The 23,874-nt window shown below is 41.8% G+C and overlaps 1 protein-coding gene across 7 annotated transcripts in view; it reads right to left on the bottom strand.

Moving 5' to 3' along the window:
* Window positions 1–23,874, bottom strand: part of XPO1 (exportin 1) — a 40,570-nt gene that overhangs the window by 5,827 nt on the left and 10,869 nt on the right. For all 7 annotated transcript variants that reach the window (XM_083432531.1, XM_083432534.1, XM_083432530.1 and 4 more), the window contains 14 exons: window positions 21,341–21,413; window positions 8,979–9,040; window positions 8,843–8,887; window positions 8,568–8,749; window positions 7,775–7,823; window positions 7,572–7,691; window positions 6,980–7,108; window positions 6,444–6,602; window positions 5,736–5,933; window positions 5,127–5,265; window positions 3,782–3,963; window positions 2,554–2,710; window positions 1,757–1,920; window positions 909–1,043 (listed from right to left, as the gene is read on the bottom strand). In XM_083432531.1, coding sequence (XP_083288657.1) covers window positions 909–1,043; window positions 1,757–1,920; window positions 2,554–2,710; window positions 3,782–3,963; window positions 5,127–5,265; window positions 5,736–5,933; window positions 6,444–6,602; window positions 6,980–7,108; window positions 7,572–7,691; window positions 7,775–7,823; window positions 8,568–8,749; window positions 8,843–8,887; window positions 8,979–9,040; window positions 21,341–21,413 — 1,794 coding nt within the window. The remainder of the gene's footprint in view (window positions 1–908; window positions 1,044–1,756; window positions 1,921–2,553; window positions 2,711–3,781; window positions 3,964–5,126; window positions 5,266–5,735; window positions 5,934–6,443; window positions 6,603–6,979; window positions 7,109–7,571; window positions 7,692–7,774; window positions 7,824–8,567; window positions 8,750–8,842; window positions 8,888–8,978; window positions 9,041–21,340; window positions 21,414–23,874) is intronic.

The raw sequence follows: 23,874 nt of genomic DNA, 5'->3' as shown, positions 1-23,874 counted from the left end.
AATAAATTAATTCTCTTCCTCCTCCCTGGCCAGCATAAAAATAGTCTGCTGGTTTGGGGCGGGGGGGGGGGAGGGGGAGAGAGAGAGAGGGGGAGAGAGAGAGAGAATTCCTTCCTCCATTCCCAACGCAGAAATGGCAGGCTGATGAAGCCATGCTTTCTCTATTAATTCATTAATTACATTTGGATACCACCCTATACCAGTAGATCCCAGGGTGGTTCTTCTATCAGCTGCATTTGTAACCTGCTCAAGTTTTTCTTTACTAGCCTGCATTTTGCTTACTAGGAGGGTGGTAGCAGCTTGTAAGTTTGGGGCGGGGCAGTGCTTAAGAAGGCTGCCTTTAGCGACATTAGCCAATGCCTCTCTCACACACATAGCAAATGTTTTCGTATTTCGCACCACATCTCCATAGAATTCCACCACAGAGTCTTGGAAGGCAGGTTAATCTCATTTCAGCACTGCCCATCAAAGGATGGTTCCAAACGATGTGCATAAAGCTAGTAATGACATGCTTCATCAGCCTTCTGTGAACTGGAAAAAAAAATATATACTCCTTTTGTCCACTATGCTCTATGAAGGTTGCTACAATTTTGCTATGGCGAAGCAGAAACTGCAAGTTACATGAGGCCAAACGGTAAAACTGAAAGTAAAATTAATGTGTTTTAGACCCATACATGGAATGAAGTAGTTGGTGTAACTTTACACAACTCGGGGCAATAAAACCTTTGAAAATTGGGAGTAAATTTTTTGAAGCATCACTGATTTGGGTGACCACTGCCATGGCAGCCATTTTGTGGCTGGTCAAGCCTTCATGGCAGCCATTTTGTTGTGGCTCGCATGACACGCTCACATATGCAAGTGTCTCCATAGGTTCAAAATAAAGGAAACCCAATAGAGAATATACTTACTTTTGTGGCCTGTTGAATTATGCTGTCCCATACTTGATTAGGGAGTAACATGTATTTCTCTATCAAATGCTCTTGTACTGTCTGGTCAGTCTGTGCTCCAATCATGTATCCAACTGCTTCGTAGAAAGTATGCACCTAGTTGAGGTATCAAATGTACCAAAACATATAGCTGAATATGCTAAAATATGGTAAGCCTATACATGCATTTTAGACTGGTATTTAAAACAGGTGCATTTATTTAAATTATCTGTTCAACGGTGAAGCTGCATATTCTTCTAAAACATGTGAATTATTGCTCAAAAATAAGTAGGGCCTTTTTAGGACAACCTAAAAATGCAACTTAAAAGATTGACAAATAAATTTAGAGCACATATGAACTTAGGCTAACAGTGCACCAAGGAGTCAGATTTCCCACTATGGAACAAAGACCATCTACATTACTATGCAGAAAATTTGGCATTTATATAGCTAGCTAGATGTGAATGCTACAGGACTATTTTGGGCAGAGGAGAACCTAACAGCAAATCAGCCAGTTGCAGCTTGCCACTGCTTTGTACCATGGACATGTGTCCCAAAGCTCCAAAACCACTGTTTTAAGTCCAAAAGTGCTCTTCTGTGGGTGCAAGAGCTTCTTCATATCCAAAACACCAACATAGAATTCATTCCAAGCTTTCTCCATACATCTTTCATTTTAAGTCAGGGGTAGAAAAACTATCAGCTCAAAGGCTGAAATTCCTTATAGGGGCTACATTATCAGTGGGCAGAGGCAAAATTGACAGAGCAACAGATGTGTCCACCCTCAGGCCCAAGGCTCCATATTCCTGTTTTTATAAAGTTGAGTGACATACCTGTTGTGGTTGAAGGTCACAAATGATTGTATTAATGTTGTTCAGGATCTCATCAATGAATGGCATGACCTCTCCCACCTGGACTTGAACAAAGTGTCTGCGGCATTTCTGCGCTATTTTTATAAAAGTATCGCAAGCCATGTCTTGGACACCATCGTGGGTTTCTATAGCAGAGCAAGAGAAAAGTTGTGGATACAAAAAAATTACTGTATACAACGTGCTGCTGTTTCTCAGGTTTCATCTTTCCACAGAAATCTTGCAAAAGTTGGCCTATTTCTCTTTCCTAGATTTAAGTAATATTTTGGTGTCTTCTACTGGGGCTTAAGGAAATGAAATTGGAACAGAGATGCTACTCAGAGTCTTGAGTCAAATGAACACATTCCTGCTTCTCAAAGTCCTATAATGTTAAGGTAGTCTAGGATCAAAAGCAGTTAACTACAGTGGTGCCCCGCAAGACGAATGCCTCGCAAGACGGAAAACCCGCTAGACGAAAGAGTTTTCCGTTTTTCAATGCGCTTCGCAGGATGAATTTCTCTATGGGCTTGCTTTGAAAATGTCTTGCGGTTTTTTTTCGCTCCCCACCCTTTTTCTAAGGCACTAAGCTGCTAATAGCCTTTTAGCAGCTAATCCGCTAATCCCTTAAACCTTTAATAGCCGCTAAACCGCTAATAGGGTTGCTTCGCAAGACGAAAAAAACTTTTTTTTTTCGCCTTGCGAGGCACCACTGTATTTCAAAATTTAGATTGCAAGAAATATTTGTTACTGTGAAAACAAAGTGAGAATTCCAGATAAATTACCATGCATAAATTCAAACAGCTTGTTAACAACAGTCTTCAGAAATTTCCAGTGGGCTCTCAGAAACCTTGGATATTGCCCTACTATATACATTATATTGGATGCAATAATAGCTTTATTATCCTTCCCTCGCTTTTGCTCGCAAAGTCCCAGAAGGTCCTACAAAAAGAAAGAAAGAAAGAAAGAAAGAAAGAAAGAAAGAAGAATTATGGAGTTGCACTGTTAGAAGTTAAATTTGAAAGCATTTTTTCTATTCACAGTTTGCAGCATCCAGAATATTTTACAGAACCTCTGCAAAGTCCTCGTTTTTCTTTTCAATAAATGCCTGCATTACCGTAGAGGCTTTTCCTTTTCTCAAATAGAAGGGAAGCACACTCTGGTCCCCACTAAGGGCTACTGGGATGTGTGTGTGTTTTGATGGGGTTCTTTTGCATTATTACAATCTATTGCAAGTTGCCTTGAGGATCTTCCATCAAAAGGTGCTGTGCAAGTCTGTGCACCTTCCCTGGAGTTAACTCTGGCCACTGGTAAGATTAGCATTCCCTAGAACTTTTGTTCAGATACTGCTTTTTAAAACAGACTACGTTGCACCTCTTTCTGGAAAATCTGGTTTGCTTCTCCCCAAGAGCTACTAACATTTCTCTATCCAGCTATATGCTATACATGATGCTGACTCTGAAGATGGTTTAGAAACTTCCAACTGCTGGAGAATTCAGCGGCCATATTTAAGCACATTACACCAATCCTGGCCCAAATGCACAGGCTGCCAATCAGTTTCCAGTCCCAATTCAAACTGCCGGTTTTGACCTATAAAGCCCGAAATGGCTCAGGACCGCAGTACCTCAAGGACCACCTCTCCACATATGCCACATATGAACCAACCCGGACACCGAGATAATCATTTCAAGCCCTTCTGTGTGTGCCTCCTCCACAAGAGGTCCAGAGGGTGGCAATATGAGAACGGGTCTTTTTTGCAGTAGCTACCCATTTGTGGAATACTTTCCCCAGTGAGGCTCACATGGCACATTTGTTACATATAGTTGCCAGGCAAAAAACATTCTCTTTCTCCCAGGCCTTTGGCTAATTAATTGACGACCTTTTAAACTGTGTAGCGATGGGGTGGCTGGGTCGTGTTTTTGTTTGTTCCTATATTACATATTTTTGTGTTTTCATATTGTAAACTGCCCTGTGATCCTCAGATGAAGAGCAATGTAGAAACTTAATAAATACCTTTATTACTGTTACAAGAAACCTCTTCTCATCTTCTTCATGCATTGCCCCACTGATTGAGCCTATGGCCCAACATAGAGTGTTTAGATTTTTCCATGACCATTCGGTACCGTTTACTTGATTGTGAAGTTTCTCTGTCATTATTCGCTCAGTATCTGCGTAATCCAAATGGGTAAGGTAAACTAGAAAAAGAAAAATTGGTCATATATGAAAATGAGCATTACATATTTTCAGGGTTTCAGAGTAACATCTACACTTAAGAAATATAGTTAATATTTAAAGATAAAAGTGCTGTACTGCTTGTATATTTAATTAATCACACACAGTTCATCCAAACATCACAATACTATACATTATTCAATACAGTGATGCCCCGCAAGACAAATGCCTCGCAAGACGGAAAACCCGCTAGACGAAAGGGTTTTCCGTTTTGGAGGTGCTTCGCAGGACGAATTTGCTATGGGCTTGCTTCGCAAGACGAAAATGTCTTGCGATTCCTGGGGGGTTTTTTTCGCTCCCCACCCCCTTTTTCTAAGGCACTAAGCTGCTAATAGCCTTTTAGCAGCTAATCCGCTAATCCCTTAAGCCTTTAATAGCCGCTAAACCGCTAATCCGCTAATGGGCTTGCTTCGCAAGACGAAAAAACCGCTAGACGAAGAATCACGGAACGGATTCTTTTCGTCTTGCGAGGCACCACTGTACTGTAAGTGGGTATAGGTTTAAAGTAAGTGTTCACATAATTATATTTCACTATACAGTGGTACCTCTGGTTAAGAACTTAATTTGTTTCGGGGGTCCATTCTTAACCTGAGGTACCACTTTAGCTAATGAGGCCTTCTGCTGCTGCTGTCTCGCCGCAGCGCAATTTCTGTTCTCATCCTGAAGCAAAGTTCTTAACCCGAGGTACTATTTCTGGGTTAACGGAGTCTGTAACCTGAAGCGTCTGTAACCCGAGGTACCACTGTACAGCCATGTTATTATACGTAGTAAGGGTAACTAAAGGGTGCCCTGCAGTTCCCCTAAGGTTATGGGGCTCTCTGCCAAGTAAGGCATATTAAGCATGCATTAGCTAGATTTTTGTAAAAGCAATATAGGCCATAGTTGGTCTCCTAGGCTTCTGTAGGAATTTGTGACCTAATTTTCCAAGCACAGGATGACCACCAAGACAGAGCTAATATCATAAAGACTTTATCTAATAAGGACTTCAGGCAGTACCTGGAATTAAAATCATAGTTGACAGAAGCATGTAGAACAAATCTGCATTAAATCGTTTATAAAAAGCCACAAGACACATTTATGGCCCTGGGATGATCATGGAGTTCCAGGCAACTATTGTTTAACTTACCTAGTGTTTCTCTCATGTTTTTGTACAAATTGATAGAATCTGTGTCTTTCATGAATTCTCGGACAACTTCCCCCTGGTCATTTTCTACAACAAGCACTTCCTCGGGTTTTGCCATGCGGCTAACCATCAACAACCGCACCTGTATTTGGGGGGGGGGAGAGAGACAGAGAAACACACACAAATAAGTTTTTTCGTACAAGAATATTGCTAAATATCTTCACACTTATTTTTTTATCAAGCAGCAGGTGCACTCACCATGAGGCAGGCACACATTCCAATTAATGTCATCTGACTGCAGCAAGCAGGCTTCCTACCTTGTGACTTTATGAAGGACTGATATTGTTTTTATTTTAAGTGCCATGAACCATGAAAACCCACCTAATATTTTTCACAATACTAGGGGAAACCCAGCTGGATGGGCGGGGTATAAATAATAAATTATTATTATTATTATTCAGAGAAATAAGCCCAAACTTTATGAGCTGAAGCAGTAAACTCCTATGAAATGATTTTGGAACTGCTTCTGAATAAATCAAGCCACCAGACATTCAGAAGAATGATTAAGCCCAACTATGACAGATTATAAGCAAGTTGGAAGATTCCTATTACCTTAGACAGAACAGGAAGATAAAGTTGTCTCCGGGGAGGAACATCAAAATGCTGGGTCCCCGAAAGTAATGGCGAAGCAGATGTTGAAAATGGGCTCTCTCTATATAGTTCAGCAGCCAGGTGATTCCAGTACTCCAGACAAATCTTAAAGATTTCAGTTTCTTCAACTTCAGATACCAGCAGCATGTAATGAAGGGCCTAAAGCAAATTTATGGTGATTACTTAATTGACATATGAAAGGGCTAAGCACATATAAAAACTGGCAACTTTAAGATCTGATCGGTTTTTGGTGGAGCATCTCAAAAATGCTTTTGACTAAGTTCTCAGCCCAAAAAAACACAAGTTCACATCCTTAGAATGAATACAAAAGGGCAACTGGCATTGTGTCAGCACTAAGTACTGACAGAAAGGAGAAGAGCTCTTACTATTTCACAAGGTAAACGATTACCAGACTAGAAATGCTGGAGAACTCCCTTTGAGAACTGCACAGCCCGAACACAAATACTGGGACCAGGCCAACTGTGCAGCTGACAAAGGAGCTTACATTTGAGGCACAAATTTACCCTGTTTACTCATCCAAGTTAAGTCTGCCCTCATGCTTTACTCAGTTCTTGACCCAACTTGCTTTTCAGTAAAGACGATGAGATACAGAGGACACCAAAACAACAACACACACAAATAAGAAGCAAGCAAACTGGGAAAACTTACTTCCATTAATGTCTCCCTTAGATTTAAACGTTTTTCTATAAGTTGACCATGCTCTTTCAGAAAGGTACAGAGAAACAAACTGAGATTCTGGATGAAATTCTGCTCATCGTCTTTTCCATTGGAGTATGCAAGTCGAATATTGGTGTTCAAAGGAAGCATCTAAGAACAATAGAACTCAAAATTATAATCTGGCAGTCATGTAAATGCCAATGGTGTCATCAACTACACACACTTTGGCCCGCTTCACTTTGGATTGCTGCTATAAATAGCTCCACTGAGATCAATGGGATTTCACCCCATGTGGACGTTTCTGAGCAATTTGGCATACGATCCACCGATAAGATTCATTAACTCCTCGAATGTTGCATACAGGGGGGAAAATACTGGGATTCCACAAGATTTACTTCCAATGAACAAGTTGTTGCCTGCACTGGAAATCTTGGTATCCAGTTGAAGGATTTGAGAGGAACCAACTGCTTCAGAGTAAGAACTGCCACCCACTCTAATATAAGTTTGGAAGGAGGAGGAGAAATTACCTGTTTCAGCTGCATCATCGTCAAGGTAAAGAGTGTGACAAACTGTTCCTCATACTGACTTACACTGACACCAGCAATCTCTGTGAGGCACTTCAAGGAGACATTTCGGAACATAGGGACATTTAAAAACTGTAAAAGAAAAAATATGCATAGAAGTTAGGTACTCACTTACTAGCTACAACCAGCACCCCATTCTCCTACTTAGTGGCTATTTAAGTAAAAGGTAAAGGTACCCTTGACCATTAGGGTCCAGTCGTGGACGACTCTGGAGTTGCTCGCTCATCTTGCTCTATAGGCCGAGGGAACCGATGTTTGTCCGCAGGCAGCTTCCGGGTCATGTGGCCAGCATGACTAGTGAACCAGAGCAGCGCACAGAAACGCCGTTTACCTTCCCGCCAGAGTGGTACCTATTTATCTACTTGCACTTTGACGTGCTTTCGAACTGCTAGGTGGGCAGGAGCTGGGACCGAACAACGGGAGCTTACCCCGTTGTGGGGATTCGAACCGCGACCTTCTGATCGGCAAGTCCTAGGGTCTGTGGTTTAGACCACAGTACCACTATGTGGTTATTTAGTTTAGAGGAAATACTCACTTTGTATATTAGCGTGCTGATCAGCTTGGTCTCAAAAATATAGCCCAGTGGAATCCAGTTGAGGAATCGAAGCAAAGTTTCCAAAGTCGCATGAACAAGGGGAGCATTTTGAGAGTTTTCCTGTTAACAAAGCTACATATAAGCAAATCTGTCTTTATAATAATGTGACCATTTTACAAAGATTATATTGCAATAAAGCTTACCATCACAAATTGACACAGCTGAAATATCTGTGAGAACTCATTGCACATACTAGAAGAAATAGAGAGAGAAATTCAGCAACTAACAACAACAATTTTATTATTTGTACTCTGCCAATCTGAATGGGTTGCCCCAGCCACTCTGGGCGGTTTCTAACAAATAAAAAAACATTAAAAAAAAACATTAGATTAAAAAGCAATAAAAAGCAACATTAAAAGTTGGAATATAAAATGCCTCTGCCATGTTTAATACGTCATACTACTGCAAAGACTTTTGTTACTACTTTTAGAGGTTTTGCAGGATAGCCCAAGCAAACACCAGCAGATTACAAAGTACCAATTCAAGCAAAGGCAAGAACCTGCAGATATGTGCAGTAAGCCTGCAACTTACGTGCATTTAACTTGTGCATATTCAGCTTGCACGCTTGGCAAATAGTTAAATATCCAGGGGAAAACAGACTTTGGCAAACCCACCCACCATTGAACCCAATGCATTTTTGGACTATATACAATTTTGGCTTTAGGCACGATCCTTGGAACGTAACCCCCATGTAAGTTGTGGGCTTACTGTATTGCTTCTGAAGTCTATCTTTTAAGAGCACAAGTTGCAAAATTGTTTTATTTCTACATCACAAACTTAGAGACAATATAAGCTCTGTTTAGAGTTTAGGGAAAGAGGCAGTTGCAATTTATTGCCTCCAAATACCTGCAAGGAAAGCTGGTGGATAAAACAGATGGGCAACAGCCCACTTAGGTGCAGTATATGGGGGGGGGGGGGAGAAGAAACACTACTTGCCTGTCCTTTAAGTGTTTGGCTTTTACTTGAGTTATTTGTCCACTGGAAAAGTCAAACACCTCTTCACTAAGCAGTTTTAAGATCACCATGTTGTTCTGACAAAGGCTCTCACTTGTCCTGCTGGCCCCAACTATGTCACTGATGAATGTTGGCCAATGCTTTGGCCATTCTTGTTTTAGTATCTGCAAAGCATGAGAACCCCATGTGGTATAAGATTAGTTTTCTTCTGATAAAACCTTCATAACTAGTATTTTTAGGTCAGAGATGAAACTTACCTGAACAAGAATCATGTTTAACTTCCCTATGTATACTTTCTCTTTCTAGAGGAAGCAAAGAAAAAAGAATTAGGGCCTGGTTTCACTTCATCAGAAAGGAGCCCACTTTCCAGTTCCCTAGAGAAATCTCACTTACTTCAACACATGATGGATCGGATGAAGTCTTGATAATTAAGCCAACAACGTATTTTTTGATACCTACAAAATATTTTTTAAAAGTTTGTAAACTATCAAACAACAAATCACTGATAAAACAGGATGTATCAAGGAATTATTAAAAGCCCCAAGTATACAGTGTCCCTGAGTAAAGCTGCCTGAATACATTAAGCCAGCAACAGGCAAACTTGGCCCTCCAGATGTTTTGGGACTACAACTCTCATCATCCCTAGCTAACAGGACCAGGGGTCAGGGATGATGGGAGTTGTAGTCCCAAAACACCTGGAGGGCTGAGTTTGCCTATGCCTGCGTTAAGCAGTAATGGGATAAGAGAACAGATTATCCTATGGACTGATAATTGATTAAAGAACAGGAATATGAATAACTAAACAATGAAGCCCCTCAAACATCTGCATTAGGAATGATGCCTTTACTTAAGTTCCTAAATTTTGTGGACTTAAGGGTTAAGCAAAGTAGCCAAGATTGTGGATCGCTTCAATTTTTTTATGATGATGATGAAACCCAATAGGACTCTAAAGAGCCATATCCAAATTGAGAGAGAGACAAATGCAATTCAGTGTAAAGAGATACACATTGGCACAAATATCCCAAATGCACACATACTGAAGGGGCCCAAACTCACAGCGACTAATGAAGAATGCTCTTGAGGTCATGGCGGATGGCACAATGAAATGTTGACCCAGTGTGCAGCAGCTGTGAAAAAGGTGAATTCTGTGCTAGGGACCATTAGGGAAAGGGATTGGGGTTGGGAGAAGGTGCCAATATTATACACCAGGACAGAAGTCAGCAACCTAAGGCCAATGGGCCGGAAGCAGCCCACGAGTGTCGCTTAACCGGCCCATGAGCCACCCCTGAACCGAGCCGCCCTCTCGGCAAGTCCCTGCGTGCTGCGCTAAACTGGTGTAGGGGGCTCTGCATGGGGACTCTCTTCTGCGGCTCTGGAAATCGCGTCTGCGCATACCAAGATGCCGGAAATCGCATCTGGGCATGCCCACGGCATCTGGTTTTCGGCATCTGGGCATGCCCAGATGCGATTTCCGGCACTGCAGACATGCGCAGACGCGATTTCCGGCACTGCGGACATCCGGCATCGTGCTGTGCCAATCTGGCCCATGGAGGATCTCCATGGGAGTGATCCGGCCCATGCCCGGTAAGCCTTGCCGACCCCTGCACTAGGAATACTGCCCTGCTTCTCTCATGCAATCCTAAGCCATGGTTTATTAAACAGTGGTTATTAAACCACCACTTAGCTTTATGTATGAACCCTGCCCTTGGGCTTAACTATAGTTAATGGCGAACAAGCTGCAACTTGAACTGTGGCTTGTTGTTGGCTTATAAACAGATGTAAAGTTCATTGGGTAAACTATGGTCAAACTGCTCTCATAAAATCAATTTCAGTTCCAGTGAAAGAAAATACTTTAGACTAGTAAATTCTTTATCTGTCAACTTAATTTTGGAATGGGTATCTCAAGCATGTCATCCTGCCCCAAGAGAGAAAATTAACCCATGAACTGAGAGCAAGCAAGAATTTTTTTGCAACAGACAATTTTCATACTGTCTGGTCAGATTTTATTTCATATATTATGATGAAAGAACATAGCTATTGGCTGCCTGTAATACATGGAAACCTGAGGAGAAGCCACCCCCTCCCCCGATATACAGGTTGACGTCTTCTGATATACCTTGCATTCAGGGAGTGGGAGAAAGGGGTGGAGGGAAAACTATTCAATTTATTAGTTTAACACCAATTTAACCATCATGGTTTCCCATAAAGAATTCTGGGATTGCAGTTTAGCAAGGCTTTTGGATATATATTAAAAACTGTACCCAAGGATGGCTCCATGGAGCCTTCCGAACGGGCAGCAATGCAACATACTAGACCATGAAAAGCAACAGATCAATACACACAACACTTGACATTTCATGCAGTCAAGACAGCCTTGAGGATCTCCCTTTCAGCAGGTTCCCCTGACCTTCAGAAGAGGCAGGAGTGGGGGATCACCTTCTGCCATAACCTTACTATGTGCTTCTTTTCGCTGAATCTTACACAAGTTATTTAAAATTTGCAAAGAATGAAGAAAAAAAAGCCAATAGTTGTTAGAAAGGGCAAAGCTGTATACAAAGCTTTCTCCAGTCCTTCGTTGTTCCAACTACCAACTACTGCTTCTGATTCTTGGCATTACAAGCAAGTCTAAATAAGCCCATCCTTTCCTCACAGGGTGGGGCTTACTCAAAAGACTGTCACTATGGAGCAAAACCTTCCTCAATTTGCAGAAATTCACACTTAAAATAACTAATAGTATTTATTTTCAGAGTGACAGCTGTCATGGCTTCTTTCTTCCAGCATACAATCCAAATATTTTGCTCTTCTCTTTTGCACTCACTTGTATCCAGTGCTGCCATTTCACTCATGCAAGAAATGTCTGCTTGTGCAACAAAATTCACCCCCTACAATTCTCTCCAGGCCTTTATGCACCCTCAAAATATGCTTCAGAGGGCTGGGGGACCTTGGAAGCTACCCATATTCACTGTGAAGACTAGTGCAATGCAGTTAGTTCTTTTATCATGCCCTCTGTAATGGGAACATGTTTCACAGCCCCCACTTTCCTTTTGAATTTCTCTGTTATGTAGTTTTTCAAATCTGACCTGAAAAGGTTATTTGATGAGGATAGTTTATTTTGATTTAAAATCAAAGATAATACATACTGTTGTTGCCCGATTTAAAATTAACTATCTATCTTGGTATTAGGTAAAGGACTACAAGCAAAATACAACAAATACCACACTTGAACTAATCGTACTTCACTATAAACTCCACGGTATCAAACCAATAATTCATCTAGTGTCTCCTTTTGCTGTTGGGAAGAGGAAGACATGGAGTGGACAAAGACCCACAATTGGTTTTGATTGGTGGGCAGGGGGGCAAGCATTCCAGTGCAGAAGCAAGTAAGCGGTAAGAGACTTGCATTGACACCATGCACCCAGTGTATGAAATACCCTCAGGCACCAGGTTCATTTTGCAACTTGGCATGGCTTAATTGTAACCAAGAGTTGTATGGTTGCGTAATAGGGCGACTAGTGATGTGAGGTGAGAATATTCTCCGGAGAATATTCTCCACAAACTGTTAATTCTGATGTAATAACCAGTTTTACAACTCACATTTAAAAAATCTAGTAAATAGCAAGACAAGCTGTGATATTGCCAGTGTAACTAATGATGTTTTTTTATCCTGTTCCATTGCTGGGCATTATGTCATTCACCATTGGCAGTTCTGAAATGTGAGCTACAGAAAACTTTTTTGTTTTTAAAAAGCTATTCATTTAATTTGATGAACATTTGAATTCATATGTATTTCAACTATATGTAATAGCCTTTTTTCTAGTTTGGTGTGACCTTATTCTTACTAATTCTATACCCTTGGCCATACAGTGCGATTTTTTTTTTTTTACAGAAAGTAGCTTTAATGCTTTATACACTTAAAGTACCTAGGCATATAGAATTATGTGTAACAGCATAATTCACTTTGCTGCAAATATCCTTGATTCCAAGTATAATGGCGTTCATTTATCAAGAGACGAACAAATTCAAGATACCGAGTTCAGTGATCTCAAAATATCAGCAAGTCCACCAAATGATGCACAAGATATTATGGCAGAGCTGGCAGCATATCGTGCTAAGGAAGTTTTTAAAGCAAGTCATATGTACTGAAGTCGGTTGAAAAAGTGGATGCAGTGGATTGGTGGAAGGGAACATGCTTTGGTTCAAAGCTTAGAAGAGTGGCTGGGGACATTTTAAATATGCCACCAATGACAGCTGCAACAGAATGTAGCTTCAATACTTATGAACTTATTCATTCAGCAAAAGACAGAGACATATGTAGCTCATAACTTAAAACTCCTAGAAGAGAAGAAAGCACAGCTTCTAACAAGCTCATTGAATTTTACACAACCATCAACTTCGTTCTATGATCTCGCAGATGATCAGTGTGGAACTGAAAGCTCTGCTACCAGGAGACGAAGATGGTGACTTATACTCTTAAGATGTTTGAAGAATCAATATAAATTTATAAACATTTGAGACTTGTTACTCAAAGCCTATTTTTCACATACATTTCTTTCTTGTGACAATCTATCCGTTATAATTTAAATATGTTGTGTGTTGCCTTACTTATCTAAGCAGATAGTAATTTGCATTTCTGATGTTACGTAACTTGTCATTGCTGATTATTTTTCTGGAAATTATAACATTTATTTTAAACTTTATATTGATTTTATTAGTGTTGCACTGAAAATACTGTACCATGTAGATATGCTTATTAAACGTTGATGGTAAATGCAGGCTTAGTGATTAACCTGAGTCATTCACACTGAATTTTCAATTTCAAGTTTGGTGCAAAAAAAATCAAAGAATGCGAATTCACTGCATTGCCCCATGGTACAAAAGTATCTGTACAGTTTTTGGTTGCCATCTGAACAAGTTTACCCATGAAGAAACATGTATATTAACTAATTATATAATCTTCAATGCATTAAAATGTATATTCTATTTTATAAGAAAATTCTCGAATATTCTCATTAATCAAGAATATTCTCCAAAATATTATCTCGAGAATTTAACACCACTAAGGGCGGCTGAGACTCGAGAGTAAAACTGCCACCGTGAATCAAAACAGCACCCTGTGTGACTCAAGTAAAATTGCTGTTGCTGCTGCGCAAGTGAAAACGAGATCCCGCTCAACTCACAAGTAGAATGAAATCATCTTTTTTAAAAAGCAACTAGACATTCTGCTATGGTGACCATAACCTAGGTTTAAGGCGCATTTTGGCAAATAGCTGATATATCTGAATTTCTAACACTGCTTGCACCATATGCAATGGCAACTGTTAACAGCCACAGCATGTCTGCATTTAAGCATATATCCATAACCATGAGAACCAGAAACTAGCTATTTAAAGAATAAAAGCATGTTTGCAGGATCCTGTGCCATTTTTTAGATTCTGCCACATTTCACGTAAACATCAGCATGACTGCACACTTGTCAAACTACCATTCATGTTTATAGGGAGGCTGCAGTAATAAGGAACTTGAGATTTCAGGTATGAAAGCTGGACTTCAGCTGCCACTAGAATAGTTATCATAAGAAGCATAGTTGCTCCCTCACAATTAGGTATGTTGCTGCTTGAGCAACGCAGGGGTACAAGCTCCTTTGCAAGCTATGTAACAAAAGGCCACTAGAATGTATTGTGCTAAGGACGACCAATGTGCTTAAAGCACTGGATTTAAAATAAATGTTGTGCATTCATAAACAGTTATCATAAAACAAGGGTTTGTGTGCTGTGTACTACAAATCTGAATTACAGTCATACCTCAGGTTACAGACACTTCAGGTTGCGCGTTTTTAGGTTACGGATGCGCCGAAACCCGGAAGTACTGGAATGGGTTACTTCGAGGTTTCGGTGCTCGCGCATGTGCAGAACTGCTAAACTGCGCTTTGTGCATATGCCAAATTGCAACCTGCATGTGCGCAGCGCTGCGGGATGCGAACGTGCCTCCCGCACAGATCACGTTCGCAACCTGAGTGTCCACTGAGTGTCCAACTATGGAGATGTTAACACCCAACCTGCACACTGCTGTTAATTAAAAGGCTCCTGTAAAACCTAAGCACCCACATAGATGGTTCCCTGCTGTGTCCAAATGATTCACGTTCTAGCCATGTCTCCAATCATCCTCCACTGGGGGTGGGTAATTCTGTCTGCATCTCTAGATCATATATGAATGTGACTGAATGATTGAATCACTCCAGATGCAGACAAAAATTTTGAAAACCCTGTCCTTAAGGGGTGGCATGCGCAATCCTGAAGATTGTCCAAGTAAACCTCTGAGTGCAAGAATGGAGCTTGTCTCCAATTGTAATTCAGAAAAAGAAATGTGCTGCAGCTTCTCTTGCACAGCATACTCCACTGGTCTGTCTTGCCTGCCTGAAACTATGTTCAGTCACTACCCTACCCCCATTTCTCTGTTGTAGCCAATTCTGTCCTGGTTCTTTGATCCAGTGATCAGTCAATATAAGGGTAAAGGGAAGACAATTTACATCAGTTCTCCCTTTGCACTGTAGCCCCTCTTATCTGCTCCAGAGCTGAGAGACCCTCAGGAACAGTGTGGAGGGTGGCAGAGGGTGAATTGGTGGACATTGTCCTCATGGAAACCTCTGCTGGATCAAAAGAGCCTTCTGTGAACAATCACCACCACTGAATATGCTATTAATCTTTATCAATTTAACAACATCAGATTGCTGTCATATCCATCTCTTCCCTTTTGTCATCATGCCTCCCTGGTGTCTTCAGGGCACACTTTTAAGCAACCTCAGAATGATAATGTGCCTAGCATACGGTAACTTGCAACTTATGCACATTTAACTTGTGCAACTTCATCTTTCCACAACTGACGCCTGGCTGGTTGAAATCACACAAATTAAATGTATGGGAGGCGGAGAGTTTAAAAGCTCTTTTGCGCAGGGTTTCCCAGTACGGAAGGAGATTTTAAGCTCTTAAAACTTGCTCACCAGGCTTTGGAAGACTTCTTGCAAGATCTCGGACAGCCCTGCAAGAATTTGAGACACTCTCAGGGCCCGGCAAGCAAGTCTGAGAGCTTAAAAGCTCTCTGCTGTGTGTGTGTACTGTTTAGTGTGCCAGTTCTGGAATGTCAAAATACTTGCAAGTGGGTGCTTATAAGGGGTGGCTTGAGTATACATGTTTTTATGCATATGTGCCATCTCCAGAACATAACCCCTGCATAAATTGTGAGCGACCTGTACCAAATTTGGCAGTGGTGTAGTACAAATGTAGAGCCTCCAATACATACATATCTGATGATTCTGACCAATGATCTTACCAATTGCAGTAAAATCTTGAAGTAGCAATTTCTGACATTATGGCACTTCTGGGAAGAGATGGGCAGTAATGGGGAAAAAAATCCAGGTCTTATCAGGAATTTAATGCTCACATAATGACTAAAATTTTATTTATTTATTATTACGTTTATATCCTGTTCTTTCACTCAAAGCAGACCAGGGCAGCAACTGGATGAAGGCCTCCAGCCCATTAAAATATTTTTTGCTTAAGATCTGCCTAGCCCATATATGATTCCATTTGATCTAAAGGGGTGGTCATGGAGGGAATCTACTTTTACACCAACAGTGTTGAGGTAATGCAAGTGTTAACAGCAGATTATAGTAAACCTGGAACAGTGAATGCTTTTTCAGGAAGAACTTTCCTAGATAGCATGACAGAAATATGGAGGGTACATACATAAGGAGATAGTCTAGGAAGTGATTCTAGCAGATTTTAATAATTTCTGAAATGGTGGTCATTGCAAAAACAACAAGGGGCAAGAGTATTGGGGCACTTACAAGACATATATAAGCTCAGATGGTCTATATCAGGGGCCAGCAAACTTTTTCAGCAGGGGGCCGGTCCACTGTCCCTCAGACTTTGAGGGGGGGCAGACTATTTTTTTGGGGGGAGGGGAATAAACGAATTCCTATGCACACTAGGAATAATGTGGTGGGGGAAGGGCAGGCATAATAAAATAAAATAAAATAAATAAATAAATAAATAAAAAATAAAATAAAATAGTGTGCATTAAGTGGAGTGGGGAAGGCTCAACAGACAAGCTCACCCACCACCACACTGCTCATCCTCCCGCCACCCCGCCCAAACCACACACACAGACCCACAATCGCCCCACGGAGAAAATGTTGGCAAGTTCAGTATGAGAACGGCTGAGGCGAAGGAGGGATGGCGGCTCTAGAGAAGTGGCATCGGTGGGAGGGAGCTGGAAGAAGGGGTGAGGGGGGCGAGTAGTCTTCCTCCCCACCCACCCCAGCAGCTTTCTCGGTTTGCCGCCTGCCTCATTTGCCGAAGGGCTGGCGGTGGTGGCGTGAAATGGGCTTCCTCCTCGCCAAGAGAAAGAGCTGTCACTGCCACCACTTCTTGTCAAGCGGGTAAGCAGAGTGAGCTTGTCTGCTCCGCTCTCTGGTCCACAGGAGCACCAGGGCAGCGGAGGCGATGGGAGGAAGATTATTATTATTACTACTATTATTTTCCCAATGGCCTGACTTGGAGGGAGAATAAGAGGCGAAAGGCTGGTGGGAAAGCAGAGAGAAAGAGAGAGAAGAGGATTTTTTCCCTTCCACCATCTAATTCCGCACGCTCAGCTTCCGGGGACACAATACAATACTAATAATATCAATGATATCGGGGTAAGCAAGCAAGCAAAGGTGGCCGGGCCCTCTACCCGAAACAAGGAGTGGTGGGGCGTGTGGAGGCGGTGAGTGGTGCCACCCAGACCTACACCTTTTCTTCTTGTTGGAGCTGCCCGTCATGGCGCAGGGCTGCATGGTGACAGTAGTGCCATTGTCATCGGAAGCCAGCTTGATTGCCCAGATGGAGTTTCCGCTGAAGTAAACCAGGCATGGCGTTTGATGCCAGAGAAGCTCGGCCTCTTCCTCCCATCGCCATCGCTGGCAGTCTCGGCTTCGTGGCGGGTTCTTAAATGGCCAGGCAGGCAGGATCTAGGACCCAGCCGGGCCTGATCAGGCCCAGAGACTGTAGTTTGCCGACCCCTGGTCTATATAGCCTACTTCATGATATCCAGTAGACTCTATCCACAAAAGCTTTTTAGCAGATTTTATGACACACTGTATTCTTGGACATTGCCAAGGTACAGTGGCGAATTTAGGGCTGTGGAAGCACTGGTTGTTGAGCCAGGGGGCACATTCTCAAAGCAGGAAAGGTAAGTGAGGCATCAGACTTTGGGAAGGAGGTATGAGTCTCTGGTTGGTTGAGTTCACAATTCTGCTTTATTTTTAAAGAAGCTTTTTTTTTGTTCTCAAGTTACATATTTTGTTCTTCCATTTTGTATTTTAATGTTGTAAACCACCCAGTGATCTTCGGATGAAGGGTGGCATATAAGTTTAATAAATAACAGTAATAATAACTGAGTTGGAAACACCTGTCTAGAAGTCAAGAGTGCATAGTAAGACTAAGCATGTGCTTGGTTTCTAGCCCCATCGTTTGCTTGCAGGCCTAAGACTCAACTCTCATGTTCATCAATTCCTGATCTTTCACAATCCAGCCTTATTTATTTTTACATTTATATCCCATCTCCTCCCCCAAACAACTTTGGGAGGTATAGAGGTTCTCCCCGTCTCCACAGTATTTTCACAACAATCCTGTGAAGCAGGTTAGACTGTGTTGGGGGCTGGCCCAAGGTCACCCAGTCAGCTTCGTGGTCAAATGGGAATTTAGACCCTAAAACTCTTAATGACAGTACACTGAACTCTTAGAAGTACCTCTCCATTTACATACAATCGGCATGTGTGCAAGCGCTGACACATGCTCTGTTTTCACCACCACAAGGGGATGGGGGCTTACACACGTCCTGCAGAAACGTGTGGTGCATCAGAATGTAACCCCTGCATAAATGGGGACTTGTCTGTACACCCTTCCCCAATGCAAATTACAATTTTCTTTAAAGCATAACATAAAATCAGAAAAACACAAATACCATACATTAATCAAAAGAACAGATGCAATAAAACAGCACCAAATCTATCAGTACCAATTCATCAGTTGAATGAGTGGTATAGTAAATAGTAAAATTCTTGGTACTGGATTCAGAAACTAGCCTAAAAATGGACTTGCTAGGTAGGTTTTGGCAAGTAATTTTTTAAGACACAATTCTTACTCATGAATATGGAGTATTAGTGATCTCTTTCATTGAGACTTTTCTATTATGTATAGTGCTTTCTGCATGCAAAAGCTGTGGGCATAATCCAGTTGGTACGTTAGCACTAAAGAAAAGGCTGGGGATCAAGTGAATGTGTTTGCTAATGGAAGAAGCTGCAAGGCAAATATCTGCAAAGTACCCCTTCCTTCTGCAGTGTCAACATCCCCCCAAATATCAGCTCCAGAGCATAGGGGCGTCTTCCGTAACAGGCTGGAAGATGGTTTAAGCAACCAGGCTCCATCCATCAGCCAAAGCAGCAGCTGCGAGGGGACTACTTAAGATTACACAGTCCATTTAATTCCTATCTCAGCTCAAGAAGAAACTAAAGAGAGAATGTGATGTAATATTCATCCAATACTGAAAGACATTTAAAACATACTTGTCATTTACTGGTTTTAAAACCAGGTTAAAAAGCCACACCAAAATTTCAAGTAATGCACGCCAATTTGCAGCAACCACCTTTTTAAGCCCTATTCTACACATTGACTCTACTCTGGTTTGCTTAATATACAGCTGAAGCTCAGCTATTATGAATCATGACATCACATAAATCGATGCTCACCCTGACAGCTCGTATACCAGCTTTCCAGAGTCAGTATCACATACTTTGATGTTGCCACTTCTGCCAGTCCCAGCTTCAATTAAAGCAACCAGACCAAGTGCCAAAAGTTGACAGTGTGCAAGATTGCTAACTATGCTTAGCACTAGAGAAGCAGTTCTTGGAATGGAACTGCAATCAGTTCCATTTAGCGCCACCTCTCATTCCTACAAGCTGCAAATACAGACACTCTAGAATCATTCCAGCAAATACAAACTCCATCAGCACCCTTAGAAGAGTGCACCCTCCCCATCCTTCACAAGGCAATTTAATTCTCCAATAGTTCCATTCTTCCTTGTATCTGAAGGAGGAATTACTGGCCCAACAAAATGTGTTCCATCTGGAAGCAGCTATGCATGGCTCAGAAGTGGCCCTTAGCTTGGATCTCTGTGTTGTCAAAACATGTAACTCCTTTTTATCAAGGTTTTTATACATCAGTACATTTGTCAAGCATTGGAAATTCCCTTGCCAGTATGAAACAGCTGTCTAAACGTACTTTGCTTTGGTGAAAACAATGCTGTTTGCTCAAAACAGCAGTGCCAGGATTGGGGAGAAATCAAGCAGCTATGCATTATAATTCACTGGCCAAACACAGCTGTTTTAAATTTGGATAAGGAGCTTGATTTCCAATGAAATAAGCAGCTAAAAAATGGGGGGGGGGGTGAGAAGAGAGTAGTTATATTGCATCAGGACAGTCATTTGAAGTTTAATCAGTGGCCACTTTTGGAAATCAGGACATGTTAAAATTTGCGTCTCCATTCATCCCACAGTATTTTTAAAAATCTACATGACTTCATTATCATACACTGACACAAGGTCCAATACCTGATCTATTAGGAACTACCCCAGTGCAATATCCAAAAACATACCATACGAGCATCAGTGAGTCTAAACCACGGGTGTCAAACACAAGGCCCGCGGGCCGAATCCGGCCCGCCAGACCTCATCATGTGGCCCGTGTAGTCTGGTCTATATATATCTGTGAGGGAAGCTTGGGCTGCGGCGCGCGCGCAGGGCGCCTCGGGTCCCTTCTGCGCAGGCGCCGGCCTCCCCCTCCTCCAGCTACCTAGCTGAGACTTATTTGACACGGCGAGGGCGGGGTTGGATATGGGAGGCCGCTGCTGCTGCTCTCAACTTCTTTTCGGGCTCGCCGGGGTGAAATAAGTCCCGGCGGGAGCGCAGCGCGCCTGCGCGAGGTGGAATGCGGAGAAGGGCAGAGCTGGCTTCGCACGCCTTGCAGAGAGGGAGACCGAGAGCGCGCTTGTGTTTCGGGAGCGCGCCCTGTGAATACTCGGGGCAGCGTGCTTTTGCTTTGCTTTTCTTTATTTCTTTAGGCGCGTTTCCGCGCTGCCCAATGAACAGCATCCTCCGCCTCTGGGGATTCGTGATTCAAAAGCAAATTCGATACGCAAGTGCATGTTTTGTAAATAACGTCAGGTGCGGCTTCCGCAGGGTGCGCGTTGCAAAAATTTATATATGGAAAAAAGGCTGATAAGGAATTGGTTTATTTTTTAGGGTATTTACACATCATGCAATTTTTTCCTCAATGTTATTACAGGGTCCGGCCATCAGTTCCCGCCCTCCTCAAAGGGTTAGGGTAGGTAGCAAAGGGGGGAAAATCCAAACAAACGCTCGATTAAAATTTGGGGAATGAGAAAAATTAAAACCTGCACATCTTGTGTAACTTAAACACCAAGCCAAATAGGAAACAATTTTTATATTCATATATGTATTCAGATGAAATCAAGGTCTAGTGTTCCATGAGCCAGAAGCTCTGCATTACTTAATCCAGCTGTTAAAGGTGTCATGGGCTTTGAAGACACTCGAACTCGAACCAGCCCTTTGAGGGTGACCAAACTGCTGATGCGGCCCCCGATGAATTTGAGTTTGACACCCCTGGTCTAAACTGTACAAAGTAGTCACTCATATCTACCTTCACACTGGGTTCTTGGAAGAATCTTCCATCTTGTTTTTATCACGTTTTCCAAGATCTGCAGGCCATAATACTGAAAATTGGAGAAGTGAAACATGTGAGTATGCTGGATGATTTAACAATAGCTTTCAGGATTCTCATTCAAGCTGACATCATTCACACTTAACATCTAAGATTAAGTCTGTTAAAAACAAGTCTATTCACCCATTTATTGAGCTTTTCCCATGCATTTTCCTTATTTTACCCTCTTATATTCTAAAGTCCTGCTGCTTCTGATCATGGTTACATTAGAAAGGGAAACAAAAAAAATGTTTTGCAAAGCCAAATGACTTATCTGTAAGGGGAAAAATGGCAGCCACATAAAAATGAATAGCCTAAATGACTGCTCACAAGTTCAAGCACACAACCAAGTTTAGCAACTTGGATGAGCATGGGCTTCCTGGCACTTGAGCTGTTAAGACCAGGGCTTAACATTACATCTACCAACACTTTCTGAAGGATGTATTTTCTGCACTTCACTGGTGTGTACTTAAGGAACAGCAAGACAGCTCATAGGTTGTTGTTGTTGTTTTTTAAAAAAAGATACAGTAGTCTCTCCCCTATAGCAGCTATATCTACTGTTTAACTTTTGTGCTCAGTCAAAAGTTCACCATTTCTAGATAGACTTCTAAAGTTGTTTTACCACCCAGATAAGCCTCCCAAAGGCATGGTTCAAATGGATACATTTATAGGAAATGAGAAAAGCTCTTCAACCCATTTTATTCCATTTATCTCAACGTAAATATGTCCAATAGACCTCTATGAAAAGTTGTATCAGACTAAGGTCATCATTAAAAGCAACAACACAGAGAAGAGGAGGAAAAGGGGTCAAAGAGATGCAGCTTTCCCTTTAATCAGAAACCAACACTGAGGAGACAGGAGGCAATACCTGAAAGGCAAATCTATGTTTTAACGTTGATGGCTGGTGAAGATTTGGCTGAGAATAAAAGTTCTTCAAGTCTGTTAGTGTCTATACAAAGTAGGGTAATTAGAATTTCAGCCAAAGGGATCATGTAAGCCTCATTTTAAATAAATAGCACAATGTAGACTGTCCCAAACTACATTGTACTCTCCAGTTGGTTGATGGTTGTTTACATTTTAACTTCCCACTCTCTTCTAAGGTATTAGTAGTTCATATATTTTAGAACTCCACATCTTCATAAAAGGAGTAAATTTAGTTATGTATCTGTGATATTTCTAGCCTAGTTAATGATCTTCCATTGTAGAAGCCGGTGAAACATTTCAATCTGAAGATGCAATTCAAGGAAGTTATATGCAAAAGGTGGGAAAGAACATCTGCAGCTGAATATTTGCTTGTTGTTTCTTCAGCAGGTCGCATTGCTGAAGTAAAGAGCTAAGTTTGTAAAACTGAATTGCAGGTTGCCTCCTCAGCAGTAGGAACTGGTGCCAGAGAAGCAGCAAGCAAAGCTTTGGCAATGCTTGAGGTTCTCTTCTCCCCCCCACCCACCGATGCACATAACTTCTTTGTATTGTGGCCTAAATCTCAAGTGAACAAACATTTCTACTGAACAGTGATGGCATTCATGAAGCAGCTCTGAATAGGTTCCCAAGCTGTTCATCAGCAGTCACTGCAGTGTATGCACCACATCTGCGCAATGGGGTGACTCCCTATGGGCAAGATTTCACCTGTAATAACTCCCTTTAAAGTTGCTCAGTGATACACAATCTGTGCAAATATCCCCCTTGCCTAATGCACATCCCAATTCTCTCTGGGACTAATCTTGCTCAAAGTATCTATCTTTAACATATAGAGGATGCCCATCAGTGAAGCAAATGATCCTGAAATCCCTAAACCTCCCAACAAGTGAGTTTCTAAATGCCACAAGTAGGTATGTCAAATGGAAGGCCAGAAAGGGTGTTACTATACTTCAGAACTACCACATTCCCACCCTGTGGCAAGGCCTAGAGACGATGAATGGCAGGTATACATTCCTCCATTCTGCCTGGTTCAGAAGGCTATTTGGTAGAAGAGATGAGATGACATAAGATTATGAGCATGTGAAATTTTGGCTAGTCTGTCAACACATTCACCAACAGTTTCAACTGTAATTTTCCCTGTCTCATCTTCACGTTGAAGCATCTTCTGATTCTATTCCCACTTTACTAACAAAGCAATGAGATTTAAGAATAATCACAATGAATATACAATGTATTTTACCAAATCAAACCTAAACCAGCCCAACCCAGTATGGTCTAGTGGCTGGCAATGGCTCTCATAGGACCCAAGCAAAGGGTCTTTCCAGGATCCTGTTAGCTGGAGATACCAGAGACTGACCTAGAACCTTATTCATGCAACGCTCATACACTTAATTCCTCCCCTAGCAAACTACTGGTAACCACACAAACACACTAAGAACTAATTTACAGGCTACATGTAAACAGTGATAGATGCAGTGACTCTTGCATCTTTTTTTCTATGCTTCCATGTAACATGAGACATCTCTCTTCCATGAGTAGCATGCATGCACATGCAC

This window comes from Podarcis tiliguerta (assembly GCF_965153285.1).
Source record: "Podarcis tiliguerta genome assembly, chromosome: 3".
Taxonomy (NCBI): domain Eukaryota; kingdom Metazoa; phylum Chordata; class Lepidosauria; order Squamata; family Lacertidae; genus Podarcis; species Podarcis tiliguerta.
The sequence above is the reverse complement of the archived record's forward strand: the minus strand, read 5'-3'. Positions and strand labels throughout refer to the sequence as shown.